The following is a 22,470-nucleotide window of genomic DNA, read 5'->3' as shown; positions in this document are numbered from 1 at the left end:
CATGATAAGCGTGTTTTGACCACTGAACTGCTTTCTTTGCACTTGATGCTTGAGTAGCGGTGGATTTAGTTAAACAGAAGCATAATCAAAACTCTCTCTGTGCTGCCTAGATCACTTGCTTTTTTCCTCTTCTTAAAAGTGCTTCGGAATGGAACCTTTGTCCTTTACCTGCTCAAACATAAAGGCAAATTCCACACTATCTTTTGGGACGTTTTCTGTGTCCAGGAAGCAGTAGAGCTTGAAGTAGAACTTCCAGTGCATCTCCCCGGCTTCAGCAGTGGCAGCAAGCCTGCACAATTGTGTAAAGAGGAAAGGAGAGATCAGATCTGTAAAATCAAACTCCTTTCTAAATTGACACCTGAAGAATCGAAGCAAGGCATCAGCTGAATTTTGCTTTGTTACACCTGCTGTCAGTCTACTGTTGATGGGAGCTAATTTTCAGCAGTATCCCTGACTGGACCGATGTCATTTGGGGAGAGGTGGATGGGTGCGTGTATTCAGAGCCTACAGCAAAATCGAAGAATTACAAATGTTGACTCAGTTCTCAGCCAACTGTTTCTAACCCAAATTCTCTTAATAAACTTTTCCTTGCAGCTCAGTTAGGTGTTGATGAAAGCAACATTCTGAAGTCCTGTTATAAACTGTAATTGCACAACACTTCAGACATTCCTTCTCCCCGCCCCCACTCCCCGTTGTTACATGGATAAAGGAGGCTGATTTCCATGCATACAACATAAGGATGACAAACACTTATTTGGGCTTATATCACATTTTCTTACTACAGTAAGAACCACCTATGGGTGGTTTCAATTTTACTGGTAAGAAAAGTGTTGTGAGCTATACTGTGGTGACTTTCACGCGAAGTTTGGCAACAGGTAATCCAAGTGGCAGTGACTGCCTGGAGTTCAGTTCTCCCAGTACTGGGGCAGCCACAATGTTAGTAATGGTGGAAAAATCTGTAGTAGTGGAAAAGAAAATGTGGAAATAGTGATGAGAAATAATACTCTACTGGTGTCAAGACAAGAGGAAAATCAAACATAAACGAATCGGTGGCTTATTAATTCCTTTAAAAAAAAAAAAGAAAAAAGAAAAAAAAAAAAGATGCTTTTCTTCCAGAAATGGTCATGTGTGTAATTCAGCTGCACCATCACAAACAAGCAAGAGAAAGAGAAAATTCAGCATTATCAACATTGAAAATGCATCTAATTGCTACTTATTTGAGTGGTGAGACAGAAGGAGAGGCAGACTCACTTTTCAAACTTTGCCAAGACATCAGCCACAATGGTTCTGCTTTCAATTGCTTTATCAGTAGTTCCATTGTATTCAAACAAAGCAAACATATTTCTACTATCCTCCATGGCCAAGCCACGAATTAACTTCTCAACCACCTAATGAAAAACAGCACATTAAAAACCCATAGCATGGAAAAGGAGCACCACAGAGTAAAACAAATAATTAGAAGAAAATTCAGAGCTCAGTTTTACATTGGGCTAAAAATGTTACTAACATGTTCTCATTAGCAGTATTAATTGCTGTCAACTTCTACTTTAATTTTTACAGTAAATAATGCTGATTCTTTCAGAATATGTATGCGCTATCATCTGGCCAGATATAAACCCTGTATTTCACCATCTCAGCAAGAGTCCTTCCAGTTTTAGGGAGCAAGCTGGCTCTCATATGCACTAAAATCTACTGAAGTTACTCCAGTAATGCCTCTACTGAATTGCTTAGTCTTTCCTGTAATTTTTCCTGTAAGAGGGAATTCTAGTTGGGTACTCCTCTGCAGAATAAAACCAATTTTTATGGCAGGGATTTCTTCAGAACACACTGGGGAGCTGGAGGGCGAGCTCTGTTAGCCTCCCCTCCCCTGAAATGACAGACTGGTAGAGAAACCCCCAGTGCTTCCAACGCCTAACACTACCACTGTCTGGAACCGGCATGTGAAGGGATGCACTGACTTTGTGCCAAAGCCATTCTGCCACCACTTCTCACCTCTCCGGCTGTAGTGTGCGAGTTGATTGTAATCTTACAGGAGCCACCACCATGGCAATAAACTGTGGATGTCATCTCCTGCCTGCCGATCAGAGCTTCTATTTCGTCCCGTGATGGCACAAACTCTCTGCATTTGGTTTTCTTCAGAGATTCGTAAGTAAAAAGTGCGTATTTCTCCATTTCAGTTCCTGGAAACTGGTCACGAACCCTGTGAGACAAATATTACTACTTTAAGCTTGCCATCTATGAAATAGAAAGTTTACTTATTTGAGAATGGTTTTTCCCCTGAAAGTACTTCTGTATCCAGTACACTATTTAATTGACATCCTCAAAGGTTTGTTTTCACTGTCAAGGAAAGTGTTCTAACTTGTGATTTACTGTGGGATAACTTAGATACTTACTTTCTCATTTTGTTCTACAAACCTACTGGAAAGGAAAAACTGAACTACCTTTATAGCATTAACTACAGGAATCTTGTAATGACTCAGATTTGACAGCAAGATAACTATGAAAAGCTTCCTGTAATCAACTCCCCTTTCTATCAGTAACAGTTGTTGAATGAAGGCTAAACTGCACTAAGGTACTACAGAAAAAAGTAAGAAAACATATTTTGACCGTTCTTGTAGTATTGCCACTTAGGATACTTGATTTCTATTCCTCTTAAAGACTCTCTCTAGATCTTACTGTTCAGCAGCTAGTATTATGCGTATTCGCTAACAGCTTCAGTGAACTCAACTCTGTAATTATTGAAAACTGTTGAATTTGGGTAGCTTTCAGTACAGAGTGCTTCTGTATTTCCAGTGATAAAATGTCAGCTTCTTAAGAGCTACTGAGGTTTAATTCATGTGAAAAAGTACAGAGATCTGTGATCTACAAGGCAAAAAAAAAGATTAATGCAGTATTACAGAAATGCTGTAAGCTGACTATGCATCTACAATATTGAAACCAAGCTGCAAATGTTGTATCAGTTGCGTTTTTTTTAACTAGGGGGACAGTTTATGAGCCGAATTAAACTGAGAAAGTGAATCAATGTTGGACTCTTTCGTTTTAATAGTTATATAAGGGGATTGATATTTTTCACTGATCTTACTCTGGTTGAAAGCTGTATCTTCAATACAAGCATTTTAAAAATATTTATAAAATAATTAGATGTAGCAAAGCGATTGACAAAGTCCATGCTCTAGCACAAATAAAGACAAGACTTGTACATTACTGAGAACAGTTTGTTGCTGTTGGACTAACTTTCCTAGTTACACACTGCATTCTTCTGCTGCATCACAGCAAGAGAAACCCCACATTCTGGTTAATGCTGAACTGTCACCAATATCTTAAAATTAGATCTGCAAACATACATTTTTACCTCCAATACATCTTTAAATATGATGATGTTTTTTTTATATGCATGATGCATGCCTCATAAAACCAAGGTAAGGAGGACAAAGAATTTTTAACAGGTTGATTTGGACAGTTGAGAATGGGACCCAGGGGTACAGGCTGCAAGTCACTTAAGCAAGTTTATACAATTACAGAAAGCCACCCTTTTGTCAACACAAACAACTGTGCATTCGGTTTTGTGGGATTTTTCTCGATTCTTCAAATGAGAACAATTCCACCTAGATCAGCTCATACACGCTTTTCATACAACGTTTTATTTTTAGATTCGTTGTTTGGCATACATTCACTAAGAGAATGCATGTTCCAATCTCACTTGAAGATATCTAAACACTGCTACAAGTTGTGGTGAAGAAAACAGTAAGTGAAGAAACTTCTTTTCTTGCTTTAGTAGTTCAAAGCTTCTCACCTTTTGAGATGGAACTTGAGATATTTAAGGATGCTGCGACTCGGCAGAAACGTGCAACTCATGCAGGTGAGTATCTGCCAACTATACAGGTTCCCCGCGCTCCCGGGGTTAGGCACTTTATTGGTCTGCTTGATGAGCTGACAGTAGAGCTCATCTCGAAGAGGTCGTAAATCATGTCCTGTTTGGAGGATACCTTGGATTATAGGGATGGGATCAGACATAGACTCCAGCTGCTGTAAAGAATTAAATATCTTGATGGCTTCATCCTGCAGAGTTGTATAGCCTTTGTCTTTCAGCACTAGAAAAGAAAAATATGGAGAAAGGTGCTTAGACGGAGATATGCAAGAGAAAGCACTCAGCCTTAATGTAGGAATTGCTTAATGCTAGTCAGTGACCCTTATGCAGCATATTAGAATGGATCTTTTCCATTCCAAATGTATGATGCAAACTAGTTTTAGGAGCTAATTTGCTGGTAAGTTTTCTTCCAAATTTAATGAAATCCCACTCCGACGTTTTCTGACATCATAACTTGGTAAGTATATCTTGCTTGATCGTTTTTTTTGATGGAGAATCTTCCTTCCAGAGCAATCCACACTGCTGAAGTGTCTATCACATTTCACTGTCAAAAGCGAAAACCTAATCAGATCATAAGTGAGGTGAAGCACGACCGTGTTATGGAAAGTGACAAAGATACATGGCATCGCTTCTGTTTGCAGCAGCAGCATTTCCATTAAATCCAAACAATATTACTAAACTAAATAATTGCCGTGACACCGCAGCTTGTTTTTTGAGTGCTGGAAAAGGTGGTGATTATTTTTGTACCACAGGTTATTCAACATGGGCTAACAACTTCTACAATCTACTTAAAAGAACCATGCAGTTCTTGGGTTCAGGAGATGGAAGAGATTGCTCTGATGTCTGAATCAGTTAGCCCTACTAACCATCAAAGCACAAACAGATGTATGTTACGAAGTTTCTAACCTGACATTATACTATTACAGAAAATAACTAGCATCGGTCCATCTGTGGAGCTACATTTAGTATGGGAAGATTTTGGCAAGACTTCTGCCTCAGAGGGAACTAGTTGTTCCTGTCCACGGTGGATAGAGAGCAACCGTGCTGCACTCCTGCATGGGACAACCAGCTCAAGTGCCAAGAAGATCAGAACTGTGCCTTGCCACTGTATGGGAGAACGGTGAAGAGAAGGGAAAGGTTTCTCCTAGGATTTTCCTTGTCGTATGAGCAGAAGAGTATCACTTGAGTTGCCAGGAAGTCTTACCTGAAATACCTTAGCTTTTAATCAGCTGTGACCTCCCACCCTCCTCCCAAGGATGAAACTTCTGATCTGAGTCATATCTTGTCTAAAATGCAGTTGCAAAATAAGGTAAGCAAATTCATTTAAGGACACCAAATTCACAGCCGTCAATACCTCTGAACCATTCATTCAAAACCAACTTCTAATTTAGTGAACTAATTTAGGGAACAAAGGATATTGGAATATATGATTACCTCTGTTTCATGAGTAAATTAACCATTACTTTTTAAAACTGTGTCCACTCAAATACTGTTTCCCACAGATAACACTTCCCACCACAATGGATGAAACTTACACTTGTTAATTGGAAGTTGTGGCTGCTGTATCTCCCCACATGGGGTAGAAAGCAACAGTGATTTGAGAAGGAGAATATGAATCAAGGAGACTGAATGAATTGGGTTTATTTGCTTATTTCAGTGCAAGGCTTTTCAAACTCGGTCTTCTTAGCTGTATTGCTGAGGGTAATAAACTTGTATTAAAGCAGCAACAGTAACCTTCCCTTCTCTAACATCCACGCAGGAGCACCACAAGTCCATGGCTCTATGCTAGACAAACTGCTATTCTCTAACTCCTGGAAGAGAACAGGGAAACTTGTCTACTTGCATTATGAATATACACTTTGCCTAACGTTAACTTCACTATAGCCCACTGACTAAAAAATCCCGTGCTCTGGTTTAATCTTTCGTAAGGAAAAGTGTTTCTATGAAAAAACTTACAGTTGAGATTGATGTCCCCATATGGCAGCGGCAGCAATGGCGAGTGCAAAGGATGATGAGTGTAACGGAGAATAGGGTTTCTTTTATAAATCTGTTCAACCACGTCAGCATTCAGGCAGTTTTCCTGTTGGAGTGAGAGAAAAGCAGGATTTGGGGTCTGGTGTTAAAAATAATGCAATGCTTTGTGCTCTCAGGCTGGCTGTGAAAAAACTAGTCATCGCTGTTACCAACACTGCTTGGTGCTAAATCCAGTTGTGGGTCCTGTGGCTACCCTGGTGCTCTACGGGCTATGAATGCTTAGTACCTGCTAGCCTCCAGCCTTGCATAGCTTACTTTATCTGTGCAGTAAAGAGCAAACCACAGCAGAGCTGCAGGAGACAAACATGAAGTTTAATAACATTTTTTGAAGTGTGTTTTCATTTTACAATAATTTTTACTCCAGTATTTCATAACTGGAATTAACACATCTATATCCAAGTTTTATTTAAAAGTATTTCTCCAGCATAAGTAATTGGCCTTTTCAGTTAGAACCTACAGATGCTACCACAACAAAATGGTGCAGAAAAACTGCTGCTGTAAACCTTACGCACCCACTCTGATGTCTAAGTACTGTTCTTTCTTAGGCCAAGTTTGATTAACGTGTGACCACCGTCTTCTACCAATCCTGAACTTCCACATATGTCTACTGCTCTGAAAACAGCATTCATAGTCTTGGAATTTAGGACTTGATACTACTTTTCCATGAGAGAAGAGGTGGCACTCTCTAAGGGAAAAGATTAGTCGCAGTTCTCCCCTCTTTCCTTTTTTTTTTGGTCTCTTCTGAGAATCATCATCCTCTCTCCAGCAAGCAAAAATCTCCAAGCTGTTCTCTGGCTATGCGCGCAGTGTCTCCAACAGGACTATAAAGCAGTAGAGCATTAACTGAATATGTTTCTCGTTGCGCAGAGACATGAGATGCCTAGCCTATGTTATCATAAAACAAGAAAAGAATCATAATGAAAAAAACACAAGAAGAAATCACGAGAGCTGTCTAGTTCACATACTGGTGTGCTGCCCACTGCAGATGTAGCCAAACAGGTCTGCTGACTCGTGCACTTGCACGCTGCACTCTACTGCCAGGTATAGCAGTTACATAAACCAGTAAAACTTGTTACTGCTTTCAGGGAAAAAAGTTACCCCTCTTGCCCTCCAAGTTGCACCTCACACTTTGCTCTTTTACTGTTTAGACAGAAATTCCTTTATCAGGTCAGTGAATACGTTCAGGTCCCACAATTTCAGTCCACATCACTGTATGATTAAAACTTCATTTACTGCTTTAATACTCAACATGGCAAAGCCAACGTGAAAAATATTTAAGCAACCATTCTTTCCCACTCCACGCCCTCCTTTTTGTGCCTACCTTAATATCCTGAATAAGTTGCTGAGTTGGAGTATCAATTGGTGCTTTTGTGTCAATCACATTCTGGATGGCACTTGACCAGCGTGTCGCCTCATTAAGCAATTTTGTATAGAGACGGTAACAATGTTTGCGTCCGTATACAGTTACATTCCAGTAACCTAGCACAACAGTAAAAAGTATTAATCATAGAAAGTGTATCTATAAAAACACCCCAGCTTCTATCTGAAAACAACTGCAGTCCCATCAGACCCCGAGTGCTGCATTCTGCATCACGCTGGCAGTTTCTCAGGACCTAAGAAGCTGTACGAGTAATTATCATAATACAGATACTATGGTATGGAAGGAGATTCTCTCCTTTCAAAAGGCCTAGGTACAGCCACCACCACGCAGCCTCCCATCTCATCCAGTCATCTTGTTAACAGTGACCATAAGGCTACACTATAGAATACTGTTAGCTGTTTGTGGCTTGTGGGCCCTACTTCTCCAGTCCTATCTGTACCAGGAAAATGAGACGGGATTCCTTTATATGCGAGAGTCTTTCATAATCTGTGGCACATGCACAAACAGGTATAAAGCATGAACAACTACTGCTTCTGTAAAAAAGTCATTAATTTCACACCAATGAAATGGCAACTATGGTAGAAAAAGCATTTTAGTTCAAATTCTCTCTCTGCATCACTGTATAAGCTTTTTATGAAGCAGATTCAATTAAAGAAAATCTATTTCATCTTTCACTAGCAAAAGCCTCTTTGAAGTGTCAGTGTCCCCAGTTAGATTACACAGGACTGTCAACAGTCACTTCTCGTTTGCAAACAGCCACTTCCGAGTTGAAAACCAGTTTTGAAAATGCACAGCGGAGCTGACTCAGGTGTAATACGTCGCTTAGCACAAACTGGACTCTTACTTGAGACCTCACTACACTTGCTCCACCAATGCTAGTCCTCACAGTTCCTCAGCACATAAAATAATGTATGAGGAGAGTGCTATCCCTATGTCCTTCCCCAAGTCTTTGATGTGTAAGCGTAAGCAATCACACATAGCTGCAGTGTCAGCCTATGATAACTTGAATATTAGTGAGAACAAATTTTGCTCTTGTATACATTAGTACCTCTGGTTTTTTGCCAAGTAATTCCCTGTAAAATGGCTCAGAGACTCAGGAACCTGATTTGTTCATCAGACTGCAACCATAATAATCTATTTACAATATTCTTATGCACTGGTTTTTGCATTTCTAGGTAGCAGGACAGAAGGCAACTGAAAGCGTATTTGTACAAAGGCAAACAATTACCTGTCTCTTTGAAGATTTTTTCATCAGGTGGGACCACCGAGCAGAGGCTGTTCAGGACCAGCGTACCCAATTTCAAAGCATTTTTCTCTGAACTCTTATAGTAGTCCAAAGAATTGTGCGTCAAAACAAACCAACGCTTCTTCAGTTTTAATGAAGACATCTTTGGGTTGTTCTTTACTTCCTTGTGTAGCCATCCTGTTAAAGACATAATTTGAATCACACTTTTTTTCTTTTAGGAGTTGGACAAAATTAGGTTGCTAAAAGTCATTGTATCGTTTCAACAACAAAAATATGACGTGAATTGTTTAGCTCACGTATTAAACAACGAGTAAAATTGTCAAACAATGAAATGATGAAGATACAATAAAATTAATATGTAAACTTTTCAACTTCAGGTTTTACGTAGAAAAATTCTTTTGTCAGTTTACAAAAATGGTTTTGTCATCATTACTGCATTTTCTTACATGGCACAGCAGGAGTATAATTTCAGCTGTATTTATTTTTGAGTAAACTGCACTGTACAAAGATGAGGCTCCAATCCTACCATGCTGGCATATTACCCAGATTGTCTTGTAGGAACAATCTCTTTGAAGCTTAATGGATGTTACTTACTTTGTTACTTCCCCACTCAGTTCTTACCCCTCACAATGAATTCTTGTCCCTCCACTCTAGTGTCCCCCTTTGACCTTTGGAGCAGGGTTATCCAGTGATGCATCTCTTCAGGAGTGTCAGCATTACAGTGAAGAACACGATTAGCAGTGATGATCACAAATGAATTGGGTCTACGAAAATAAATGAAGATTGAAAAAGCCTTTACATTCAACGTACGTGCTGTTTACCTCACTCACCACAACCACAAACACTGTCTGTTGTTTGCATTTTCTGTTCTGACAAATACTGTCCACCTCTAAAGCATTTATTTCAACACCGCTATACCTAACAAAAATTAGGCATTTGAAAAGACTCGATTATGTTGGATTCACACCAAAATGCTAGGGCTCTGAACGGTGGGAAAGTTTACATTAAATTGCAACTTGTCCTATCTCAGAATAGATCTGGTGAGAAAAACCTCCAATCTTTAATCAGCTTTGGATGTGAGTCAGAACTCTATTTCAGGGTCAGATCTATTTAGAGTGTCTGCTTCAGTAGTTACATTAGCTAAAACAAACTACAGTTTACAAAGGTCTATAGCGAAGCAGCATGTGAACACAGATTCTTTTATTTTTAATGCACTGCAACCCAATTTGCTGAGAGTACAATCTATTTTTAATGAGAGTCTGGCTTTTACCCAATCCCACACCGGGATTCACTGAAGCACGAAGAACTAGCGCAAGTGAACTGTGCTGATAGCTCTCTGGATTAGAGAGGCAGGTTCTTCAGCCTACAAACACTTGCTTTAACCCTTTAACATTAGTTTTTGTAACTAATTTTGTAACTAACCGTAACACACAGTTTTTAAGAACTGTTATCAGATGCAGAAAGTGGGAAAGATGCAGTCAGGGCCGCCCCATGCACGAGAAGCTCATGGGCCTTCTTTTTACAGTTCTTGGAAGAAGGTAACTCGGTAGAAATTAGAACCAATCAAAAAATCATTTATAGGGATACAGAGGTTCACCCAAATGATACCATTCTCCAAAACCAGGGCGTGCCACATACAAGCTAGATGGATGACAGGATAAAGAAAAAAGTAAATAAAACTATTAGGAGGAAAAATTGTAAAACTCTGTGAAGGGAGGTTACAGTAAATCAAGTAACATGAGAAGTGTCTAAGGTATCTTAAAAGTTATCTCAGAGTTATCTACAGCTAGTGCTCACCAGTGCCATAGAAGGGGGTAAGGGAGTGATCAGAATCCAGTGTTTTGGTCACACTCACATGGTGCTGAAGTGCTACATTATTCAGGAAGAGTGGTGGATGAGGAGACAAGTGGACATGTGAACTGAACAAGAAGAATTTTGTTGACCATGTTTTAAAATGTGTGAGGAGGCAGCAGCTTTAGATTGAGCTACGTGAAGCGCGCTCTAGAAGGCTGGATAATGTGATGTGCAGGACAGAAGCTACCGGTGAGCTGTAGCAAGAGAACTGAAAAAGGAGAGTGCTAAGGTATAAACTGAGGGAGATCAAGCCATCAGACAAGATCATTATGAGCAACAGTAGCCAACCTTCCAGGCTTCCCTCTCCTCCTCCCCAGTTCAGGAAAATGACGGAAGCCCTGTTCTTAGGATTCTTTCTGAACACAGATTCAAAGGGCACTCTGCTCAGTTTCTCTCTTTTGAGCTTTCAGTAGTGGGTTCTTATGTGTCAGGATAAAAATAATCTATTGCCTGTATTAGTAAATGTGTTTCCTAATTGAAAAACCTTCCATCATGGATTTAGATTCAGAGAACTAAAAAAAACCAAACTACTACAAGGAAAAAAAATATGAGTGAACAATGCTTACAAGACAAGCATATGCTGAAAGCTCTGGATGTTTGTGTTATACTCTTTAGGAAATCTGGGCTCATAATCACTGTTACTTGTGGTATCGGGGTATCGGCAGGCCAAGGACAAACCAGTAACTTAAACCCAGCTGTCTCATATATGTGCAAAGAGGAGACTGGAACGAACTCCTACAGTGCAAGTAACACCGCACAGCTAGTAACCTTATAACCAGAGTCATAGCCTGAACCCACATTAGTTTTTATCCCCCCAAAATACTGTTACTAGTTCAAGAACTAAGAAAATGCTGATGGTTATTTTTCACACTGCATCCTCTTCTTTGTTACAAGACATTTTTGTTATGTGAAATAAATCTCATCCCTGCAGAATACAACATTCTTGCATGAGAAGCTGAACAGAAGAATGTTAAACTGATTTTTTCTGCCTAATACATTGTACAGGACTCAAAAATAAGCTGCTCTTTTTCAGGAGCATTACCTGTATAAATGAAAGAAATATTTAATCTACTTTTGGATCACTTTAGTGGCTGAACAGTTCATATATGCAGCAGTGCCAGGAAAGTTAAGAGAAGCCCCCCCAAAGCACACTACCATTCCTGTTCAATGCTTTAACATGTGTTGTTCAGTACTATGAAAAGGGAGGCAACAGTGAATTACTTTAATGCGTAGTTGGTCAGTAGAATATAGAGACTGAAGTATAAAGTATCTGATTTTGGCTAGGTAAAGGAGAAAAAGAAAGTCAGTCACAAGGCACGGTTCTGACTTACCTATCTGGATTGTCAGCAGCGCAGACAGAATCAATTAGTCCCACATCTAGTGTTCCCTATAAACAAACATCCAACCAGAAAAGGAGGAAGACATTTACTATTACAATACTCAGAGAACTCTTCTCAGAGACAGGTGAAAGGAGCAGTGGCTTTGATCACGCAAAATGAACTGCAGATTTGGACATCAGTTTCTTTTAATGATTAAAACTGTTGATGGGAAAACTAAGAGACTCAGGTAAACAGATCCAGTAAAAGATCATACCTATTTAAGCTGGAGGCACCTCAGAACTGCACTTTTTTTCTAAGTTTCCAAACCTGCTTGAATTTTTCACCCAAAAGTGCCATCCCAATATAAATGGCACCCTCTCAGAACAAACACCTGAAGCCATTAAGCAGAAGTTTTGATTTCCCTTTGCTTGATACTAGGTTCCAAATGTATCCCATTTATTCCCAGAGTAGGTTGTACAGAATGATAAATGCAGGACCAAAGAAATCTCAGATTTTCAACTCTTGGGTTTTTAATTTCCTCATTAACTGTATCTTTGCAAAATTTCAAACTCAAGCATACACCGTGGTGTGATAGGGAACTGGACCAGAATCCCCCCCCCCCAAAAAAAAAAAAACCAACACTGATTTTTCATCAAGCTGAATGATGGGCCAGGAATCGGAAGTCACACTCTCTTCTTGTACAGCTTCAGGACCAAGGACATGGAGCCTCTAGCCAGTGTCACAGCTACCACTGTGTTTAAGGACATCTAGGTTGTGAGTCTCAGAAGCCGTGACCACCACAGTGCCCCTGTTTTCTAAAAACATTTGCTTTGAAAAGTTCTTTGGGTTTACACTTACCACAGCATTCTGTGGATTTGCCTGCTCATCATGCATCTCTCGGATCTCTTGCTCTGTGGACGCATGGACTTGACTCAGTACGCTAAACCACTGGCTGTGGAGAGAAAGGCAGCAGTGTAAGTAAAATGTTGCTTCTGCACATGCCTTCAGTCAGCTTTGTTCTGCAGAGATCTAGCAGGTTCTGCAGGTTTTTGAAATTGCTTAAGATTCTTTTTGTCAACATGCATAAAAGCGGTAGGGCTTTATGTCAGTTCAAGTGACACTGGGTACAAGCGAGCCCCTCCAGACCTCCCCACCCAAGCTCATGCCGCCCTTCTGCCTGAAGACAAACACCTTGTACACAAAGTGGCATCTCTGAAAAAACTGGCAGTAAGCACACTGAAACATCTGAGGGCTTAGAGAGAGGATTTGTAACACATTCCACACATCTCATCTGGAAAAAAATACATTACTGGCTACGCACAAGGCCTTTAATGGGAAGCCCAACCTTCAGATTATAAATTCTGCTGCACGGATAGCGTAACAGTTTCTTACAGCGACACTTCTGCAAAGGCTGCCCAAGCCCATCAAGCCCAAGAAGCACAACTGAGAGGGGAGAAAGAATAAACCCCCACGCGAATACCTCTACAGTTTTCGTTCCCTATGGAGCACTGGAAAACCCAGCTGCTGGAAGGGCCAGTGAAGCTGAAGCAGGGCCCAATCCCTGCGGCTCCGGCGGCCTTGCCTGTACCCACAGCAGGAAAGGTGCCAGGGAGGTCTCCAGCACTTCGGCCCCTAGTGCTGAGCAGCCGTTGCAGAAGGATTTCAACCACACCTCCTGCCTCTGGGCAATCTCTACCCTTCCGGCAGTTGGATACCATAAAGCTCAACTGCCCCAAGCAATCCCACTGAAATCTGAGGGCAGAGCCTGGCCTGTTCGGCAGGTTCCTGAATGCCAGTTCTTTGAGATAGGAATTTGCCATTCTAAGGAGAACCACCTGGGGCCAAGTTTTCAAAGGGCTCGAAAGCCCAGCCTCTCAAACGGCCTCCTCGCTTTTCTGCAGTCTCCTCCACCACCACCAGGCTGAAGAAACAAATGCAAAACTACTGGATTTAAATATAAAGCTATCTTTAATGCAATTGCTTATATGCCCAGGACACTGGTTTGATGTCTCCTGACCTCCAGCATCCAGAAGCCAACTGCTGCCCAGAATGCAGCAACCTGGAAACCCAACTGCCAGCGACAGCTTGAGAAAATCTGTGCAGCCTGTCAAACAGTACCATCACCGCCGTATCCTAAATCCTTTCTAACAGCTTATGCTTTCATTACAAACAAGGCAAGGCATGAAGAAAAACAGATTTAAGAGTGCCTGACAATAAAGAAGATGAGAACATACTTGGTTCTCATTCTTTTGTTAAGACTCAGAGCTACCCATGGAGGGGTTCTGTGTAATGCTTACGCTGCTGGACGTAAGACAAGGTCACTGAAAACCCCTCAGAACAAGGGGGGGGTCATCTAGAGAGAAGGAACCTTCAGCTGAAGAAAACTAAAACTCATTTGCCAAAAGATTCTCAAAAATTAAATTCAGCTTTCCTTTTCGGGCTCAGAAATTGTAAATGTATTTAAATGTCAATCTTCTATTTAAAAATGAAAAAAGACTTCACAGCACTGTATGCACAATTAGTAATAATTTATTATTAGATTTTAAAGGACAATTCTGAGTTTTCATTTCACGCAATCTTTGTGTGAACAATGAAAAAGAAATTAACCACGGCACTTTGCAAAAGACAAAGGCAGATTTTACTCTCCTTTTGCCTTCTTCCATGTCGGGACCTCCTTTGTCTTTCAGCTGAGTCCCAGAACCCAGGAAGAGGGAAAAAAGACAGACGAGGGGTTTGAAAGGAATAAACCCTCCGCAACGGCTGCCCACTGAAGCATTTCTTCTTTCCTCAAATACAGTTCTGTGACCAAAACAGTAATTCCTCTTTTTCTCACCACCATCCCCCCCCTTTTTTTTTTTTTGGGGGGGGGGGGGGGCAGAAGCTGTCGGGTTTCTCTTCTTTTTTCCCTTCATTTGAATAAAAAGCAACCTCAGATCATGATCTAGCCCGTATACAAAATAATTTTTTCAATACCAGATCCACAACCAACACAGCCCAGTAATTCTGCAGTTCATTTTTAGCGATGCCAAACTTTACCGAGGCTTTGACTTAAGCCTATCTGCAAATCCTTACACATCTCCCTCATTAAAGTCTGCCGGGGTGACTGAGAAAAAACCCCATGAATTACACTGGTAGAAAGTAATTTAATCTGGATGGTATGTTACGTGTACTATACACAACAATAGCATATAGTGTCTCCTCCTCAACGCTGAAGACAAAAACCGAGAGAGATGCATGACAACAGACAAGTCTTTATGCTGACAATTTCTTATTGTCCGCAGGGCATGTATGCAAATCTAACAGAAGGGACTTTAGCTAAGCCTTCATTTTAAAATATAGTCACATCACACAAGAATCTTAACAGTAACTGCTGGAAAGCTCGTAACTTGTTTCAAGGATAATTTTAAGGATGCTTAAAAAATGAAGAATGATTCTGCGTTGTAAGCATTGCTAAATTTATACTCAGTGTCCTGTGATATAGGAGGGTATTATACCTTTAAAAAGAACAGAATACGAAGCAACTTTCAAGGCTTCAGAGCAAAGTAGCTCAAGTGGTGTTGACACAGGCATCCTGTATTCTGGCCTTGGGGCAGCAAGACAGTGGGTAATAAGCTTTGATTACTAAGTTCACTTTATTTAAATGCTTGATTTTTATGGGCAAGCATATTATTATCTCGCATGAACTGCAGTGTGGGGATTTTTTTTTATTTTATTTTTTTTAAAAGATGCACTACAACTGATCTGACAAGTCAGGCTTGCTCCTCACCTACCAGCCTCCCCATACAGCTTGACAGGGATAATTTAGCAACAAAAGCAAGACCCTTTTTAAATCAGCAGAAAAGAAAACACTCTCTTGCATGCTCTTCTTATTCATGAACATGCTTTCACCCTAAAATCCAACTTTTATCTGAAAAAAAATTTACAACTTTTATCTGAAAAAAATTCAGGCTGTGCTTAGGCACACAGATTCCAACCGTGAAGAACAGTACTTTATTTCAGACAGATTACAGGGTCTTAAATATTGATTTAATCTATGCAGCTAAACACAGCAGGGTAATGAACAAGACAAGCATCAATGGCTGATCACTGCCACTCTACAGACATACTGTATTTCATAAAGTTGCTAGTAATAAAAGGGTAACAGCCACATTCTAGGCAAATTTTCATTGGCAGTCTTGAGTCTTGCCAGTAATGCTCTGCCTCAAAATTTTCTTCTCAGAAGTCTTTTCAAAAAAGTATTAACATACAACATGTTTAGCACAGCTTGAATATTTTCTGACAGCGAGCAAACAAATTAATGAGAAGCACAAGTCAGAACGGCATAGAGGTTACAAAAAAAAAGGAAAAGAAAAAAAAGGCGTGATGATTTTCATACCTTGCATCCTCAGGAGACTCAGCAATTAAGTGGTAGGTCCTATCACCCATTATTAGATCAATACCATTTTCTTTGCCTGTATTATCAACGATCTCTCTGAAAAGAAGGAAACACCAAGACTGAGCATTAGAGACTGTCAACATTTTGAAAATTCTGTAATGTTGAGCGGCTCACAACAGCAGTCAACCTTAATCACGTTCATTTGCAAGACTCAGAAGATTTATCAGACAGTGATTTATCAGACAGTATTAATTCACCAAACTTGTGTTTCCTGCCTATACAGTACAAATATTCAAACAAGTATGAATATCACTATACCAAGTTGACTGTTCTGTTATTGTTTTAACAAGAACTAAAGAAGCAGCACTATCAAACCTCAAGAGAGGCAAAGATAACAGAGTTGAGAAATGGATATACCTCTGAACTGGCTGCATACCCAATTAATTTTTGGAGTGGTAAAAAGAAAGCTCTTGAAGATTAAAACCAAAAAGCAAACAAACCTGGATTAGTAATTCTGTGTGGTTGTGAGTCAGCATAGAGACAATTCCAACCATGACTTCCAGAAAAAGCTGAGCACTCATCTGCTGAAAAATTACATCTTTCCAGTTTGTAGTTTGGATATCTAAGTATTGATATATTAATCACGAACCACGAAGTACAAGATTTTTAAGGAGTAATTTGAGTATTCCATCAGGTTTTCCTGAAGCTTAAGAAATCAACTAATTTCCTTTTTGCTGTTTAATATTTGTCTGAAGCTTATTATGTCCTTAACCAGCTATACTTCCTTATCAGCTATACTGTTTTCATAAATGTCTATCCTATAAGCAATATATGCAAGCTCTGCTTATCAGACTCATGACAACAATTTATCTGCTATTAAAACAAAAAGCTGTAATTCTGTACCGTTTCTTTAATTTGGTTTCCTTCCCTCCCAATAACAATGTCCCACACAATACCTCCCTATTCTGTGTTTTAAGTTAATCAGCCTTTATTTAATTTAATTTGAACAGGGTCCCTAATAAGAACTGGTGAAATAGCTAAGTTGCACGATTTTAGGAATGCACACAGTGAGTTACCAAGAAAAGCTACTGCTTATTTCTCAAAAGACATACAGCTCTTTAAGTACAAGTACCCTTTCTTTTATCTATTTTATACATTTATACAGGAAAAGTAATTGATTGAACCTACAATTCAAGTTAGGTTCAACAACCTTTACCTGACAATTTTAAAGGTACGTTCAGCAAAGTACTTCTATAGGGCACAGTCAATGAAGAAATGTGGTGACAACAGAAAAAGAAGGTTTAAACGTATTAGAAAAATATGCTAAATACATGCTATGGTATGTAAGGCAGAGTCAAATTCCGCTTCAACAAAAAATTCGGGGTAGGAACTTCAGTCTCTGTTCAGAGATTTACTCGACAACCCACAGCCCACTGGTTTTAGAAGAGCAAGTCAGGATGCTCACTTGAACTGTTTACTTTGTCCTGCTTGAAATCAGGCTCAAGCCAGGACTTCAGAAAAGAGAAGATTAATCTAAGCTTTCGATTTACTCTGTTAAATTAACAAAATAAAATGGATATTGTGGATTACAAGGAGGAGAGCGGAATCAAGTGCTACAGCCATTTCTATTTTTCTTTACCTTGGAAGGAAGCTTAGGTACACTTTTATACAGAAAATATAAATTTTACACTATCAATACTGGCACACTTTAATTTTTAATTTTGTTAGATAATCCATGAAGTTCACAAAGCACATTGATGGTTTAAAAGGAAAACCACCGCCCCTCAGAGAACTTTTTTGATCCATGCTTCAGGAAGCACAGAATTTTAAGGGGTAAGGAACTTTAGTTAGCAAGACAGAAGTTATTAAGTCAGGTTTAGTAATCCTATTTTTTTTAAATGAAGATAAACATTTTTAAGGCTTTTCTATCGCAATTATTTCAAACATAAAAAACCCCTGTAAATGCACACAGAAGATACAGCTGTGACCCACGCTAACTTAAACATATTCAGGACCTATTAATTCCACCCTTTTCATTCAGGGTTTGCCTGCAGCTATGGACTTGGCAACATGCCCCAGATTGCCCTGGGAATCATTACAGACTAAGTAGGGCCTCTGGGAGAATGCATACATGGGTTCATTACAGCAGCAGTTTTCTGAAGTATTTGGCACTGGTTAGCTCTGGAGCACTCTGCAGACTTAAAGGAGAGCCAACTGAGGACAACACTTGCTTTCAGTAACTTCATCACACACATTCTCATGCTTGCATTCACACAGTTTGAAGGCAGGGCACTCAACATCTTCCCAGATTAAGCCCCAAGAAGTATTTAGGAGGAACTATGGCCAACATATAAAAAAACATAAACCTACTTGGCTGTTCGGACATCAATGGCACCCTTCAGCTTTTCTTCACTGTCATTTTCAAAGTACATCAACCTGGACTGTCTGAGAACAAACCATCGTTTCTTCCAGTTCCTTCTGGAAAGCGTAGATGATCCACCCCCCTTTTTGTGAAGCCAACCCTGCTTAAGTGCTTCCTGCTTGGAACGAAACCACAGGAAGGTCTCATCTTTCAGGACGCACCAGCGTCGCTTCCATGTGTTTATTAAGCCACCTGGCAAGAGAGACAGATGTGGGTTTAATGTAGTTAAGACAAATAATTACATTATAAATCAGAAGCTGTGACCAAACCAACGCTGGAAGATGCTGACCAACAATGCTGCAGTTAACCTGAGTCTCTGCTGTAAGCCACGAAACCAAAGATCTCATTTTTGCATATCCTTAAGGCCACCAATATCGTTGGCAATCTAACGACCCTTAAAGCGTAACAGATCTCTGTATTAAAAATACGTGTAACATATATATGTACTTATACCTAACATATATATAATAAAAAATAAATTATTAGAAAGTCTTGCTGCACATAAGAATCAACTCCAATGCTGTTTTCAGTTACATAGAAGAAGGTTAGCATTAAACTCTTTAACTCTCTCTAGCTTATTAGGAGGTAACAATGTTCAACACAAACCCACAAAACCTGAAAAAGCTACACTTTGAGTAGGAAACATACTCAGTCATACCGAAGTGTGGCTATACAGTAAACCACACATCTTGCACTGTAGTTACATCACAGTCAAAAAAAAATCTTAACCAAACCAATATACATACTCCTGTCATTCCACAAAAACTTACTGCTAATGATGTCAGAAAGTAAAAGGCATGCTAGTGATGACGACTGCATTATTTTTCACACAAAAATAGCTGTGTGCACATTCGTCACTGTTCCTACTCCAGGAAAATAGGTTATGCTAGAGTGATGGGTACCATATAAGGATTCATCTACATTGTAATTTACTACCAGTTATCGGAAGGTGAAGAAGATGATTGATCATCAACAGGCTGTTCAGGGAGATGATGGAATCACCATCCCTCACAGTGTTTAAAAAATGTGTAGGTGTGTCACTTAGGGACACGGTTAGTGATGGACTTGGCAGTGCTGGGTTAATGGTTGGACTTGATGATCTTAAAGGTCTTTTCCAACCTCAATGATCCTATGATTCTATGAAGATAAAGCCAAGAATCTTAACGAGAGAACTCCTGTGTAGTTTCTTTCAGAGTCTCTCACACCCTTTTGCTGCACATACCCTTCTCTGTGTCCGTCAGATCCAAAATCAAAGTTGACTGAGGTCAGTAAAACTGGCCTGCAATGTAGAATGCTGCCTATGCTACAAGGTTTTTGCGGCAGGAATCGGCTCTCCTCAAAATTTCAAAAATTTGACTTGGTGAGTTATTTTGCTATACTTATACTGGATACCCCATTGTTCACGAGCCAGCGGAGATGTAAAATGAAACAGAGGCAGCCCAAAACGCTGGTGTTCCTTTGCAGAGGGGAAAAACACTGCTGGGTGTAAGCCAGTGCAAGTAACGTAATTTGAGCTGCTCTCAATTACTTTTCCATCACCTTTTGAAAAATAAGAAAATAGCTTAACTCTACAGGAACCGGAGTGCGAGGTATAACATACATTTCTGGCTATTTTGTATATTTAGCGGATTCGGATTCACCCAGTACCTTTCATGTAGAGAAAGCTGTGAAAGTAGGGCAGGCTGACACAGCTATAGACTGAATCCCTCCGGTAGGAAAGCTCGTCATCTGTATCAAACCTGGAGTCAAAATCTTCTTCACTGTCTTCAAACTACAGAATAAAGGAAATAAAAGTGAAATGATCTCTCAGGAAATAGTTTATATAAACTTGATTTACAGGTCTTTAGCTAAATCATTTTATGATGTATCGGAAGGTGATTCCTCGTCGTTTTTCATCCAGCTAACTAAGGAAGGAGGACATCGCAGTAAGTTGCAGCTTGAACCGTTTGATTACACACTGGCCCTTATGCCATGTAACACATGAAAACAGATTTGTAGCTGCTCAGGAAAGTTAGCCCTTTGCGAGAGCATGGCCAGGGCGTGCTGCCTCGCACCACATCCCTCCACCACGGAAGTGCTGTGGGTAACAGTTTAGAAAAGTCTTGAAAAAGAAACATATTCCACAAGCTGCGGTAATAGCTTTCCTCTACCCTCACCCCGAATAACCGGAATATCTGTTCTGTATGTGACACACTTCCAGCACCGTGCAACGGGAAGGCGTCCTCAACAGACAGCTAAAAGCGTTTTCCTCTTAGGTAAGTACGGTCAACTTATCCTCATGGTCATGAAGGCTCTTTGACTGTTTTTCACTGCCTCAACTGTAATAGATACTTTAGTGTTCACATTTTCCTTCTAAATAAATCAGTGTTATTGAAATACTTTTTCACCTTCCCAATCAGACGCTCTCACAGAAGTATTCTGTGAGTGGTAGAGGAAATTATAATGCTCAAAAAATATTCATAGGAGTAAAGCCCACAGTACACTCAGTAAAAATTACTGAAAAAATGCTCCTGAGTGCCTGCCTCAATAATTTTAACATTTGCCATCAAGCGAAATCTACTCTCCAAGTAATCTCGAAATACACATGGGCATTTCAGGGACTTCTGCAAGCAGCTTATTCCTCCATACGGCTGCAACTTGCATGCATAACTGAATCTGTTCATTCTGAAATCAATTCCCCACCACGCTACCTGATATCCTGACTCCAAACAGACAGACACAGAGGAGAATTTTGCTTATGAATTGCATCCAAGGCCATGCAATGAGCTCCTCACCAAGTAACGTGCACGTCTGCATTAAAACAGAGGCATGTCCTTGCGTAAGCCTAGGACTGCAAGCAGCATCCGAGCTGCCTCGAACTGTAACGCCCTCACCCCGGCGGCAGCTGGACAGCAAAGGGTAACCGTGCCCATATGCATTCTGAGCAAGTCAAACTACACAGCCCAGACATTTGTTAAGAACAGAAACTGTGGGGTAAAAAGAATAACCGGAAAGCACGCATCAACTGAATCGATAATAAAACCAACGATACTTACAGAAGACTGAGCTCCTTCGGAGCTAAATCGGTATGCTCCAGAGCTGTTGTACGTCCCCACTGAGCATCGGTAGTCTGGTGACCACTGGCTACTGTGTGAATTGGAAAAGGTAACGCTGCTACCAGAAGTAATAGCACCATCTTCATAATCATCTTGGTCGTAATCATAGTCTCCATCAGGAGAAATAGGTTCCGCAGAATTTGGAGGTCTACACGATACATTTTCTGGCATGCAGTATGTGGATTCACCACTTGAAGAGTTGTGGAGACTGACGGTGTCATGGGTAGGAGGTATAAGCATGGCGTTGCTAGCAGCAGGAATTGTTGGCACCACAGTATCATTCATATACGGATCCTCTTCTGAGGAATCATCGCTTGTCCTGATGCCACTGGTCCTTTGATCAGAATGGCCATGCTCACTTGGGTTGGGCGAATCCTTAAATGCATCATCATCAGCTTCAAAGCCCTCATCTACCTCCTCCTCAGGATATGGTTGGCTGAAGTTAAAATTGGGCTTTTCACTGCAGGCATTTCCAGTCTGTTCAGTCAGCTCAGCAGGATACCCGTTGCCCACAGAGAGGGACCTCTCAATGTTTCGGACGCATTCATCTATCTCATCAAAGTTCAGAGATTCCAGGAACTCCTGGGCTGCTCGACATGCTTCATCCTCGAGCCGCCGGAGTTCCTCGTCTCGAAGCTGCTGCAGCCTCTGTAACGATGCCTCTGTCAAGGATAGCTCCTGCTGCTTCTTCACGCGCTGCAGGTCTTCAATTTCTTTTTCCAGACGCAGGATTTCTTCCACCTGCCTGCTTTCTTTCTGCTTCTCCACCTCTTGCTTCAGCTCTGCCTCCTTCTGGGCTTTCTGAATGGCAGCCAGTTCCTGTTTCTTTCTCTCTTCTTCAGCCTGCATTCAAAATAAATCATAATAAAATAAAGC

At 40.4% G+C, this 22,470-nt stretch overlaps 1 protein-coding gene across 1 annotated transcript in view; it reads right to left on the bottom strand.

Moving 5' to 3' along the window:
• MYO10 (myosin X) overlaps window positions 1-22,470 on the bottom strand; it is a 168,725-nt gene that overhangs the window by 6,200 nt on the left and 140,055 nt on the right. The window contains exons 25-38 of the mRNA XM_037379036.1: window positions 21,535-22,437; window positions 20,147-20,270; window positions 18,448-18,691; window positions 16,078-16,173; window positions 12,561-12,654; window positions 11,715-11,770; window positions 9,151-9,293; window positions 8,512-8,706; window positions 7,224-7,381; window positions 5,825-5,948; window positions 3,794-4,091; window positions 1,993-2,200; window positions 1,252-1,388; window positions 169-289 (exon numbers count right to left, since the gene is read on the bottom strand). Coding sequence (XP_037234933.1) covers window positions 169-289; window positions 1,252-1,388; window positions 1,993-2,200; window positions 3,794-4,091; window positions 5,825-5,948; window positions 7,224-7,381; window positions 8,512-8,706; window positions 9,151-9,293; window positions 11,715-11,770; window positions 12,561-12,654; window positions 16,078-16,173; window positions 18,448-18,691; window positions 20,147-20,270; window positions 21,535-22,437 — 2,901 coding nt within the window. The remainder of the gene's footprint in view (window positions 1-168; window positions 290-1,251; window positions 1,389-1,992; window positions 2,201-3,793; window positions 4,092-5,824; window positions 5,949-7,223; window positions 7,382-8,511; window positions 8,707-9,150; window positions 9,294-11,714; window positions 11,771-12,560; window positions 12,655-16,077; window positions 16,174-18,447; window positions 18,692-20,146; window positions 20,271-21,534; window positions 22,438-22,470) is intronic.

The sequence above is a fragment of the Falco rusticolus genome, chromosome 3 (genome assembly GCF_015220075.1).
Source record: "Falco rusticolus isolate bFalRus1 chromosome 3, bFalRus1.pri, whole genome shotgun sequence".
Taxonomy (NCBI): Eukaryota; Metazoa; Chordata; class Aves; order Falconiformes; family Falconidae; genus Falco; species Falco rusticolus.
Note: the sequence above shows the minus strand (reverse complement) of the source record. Positions and strands in the feature narration are given on the sequence as shown.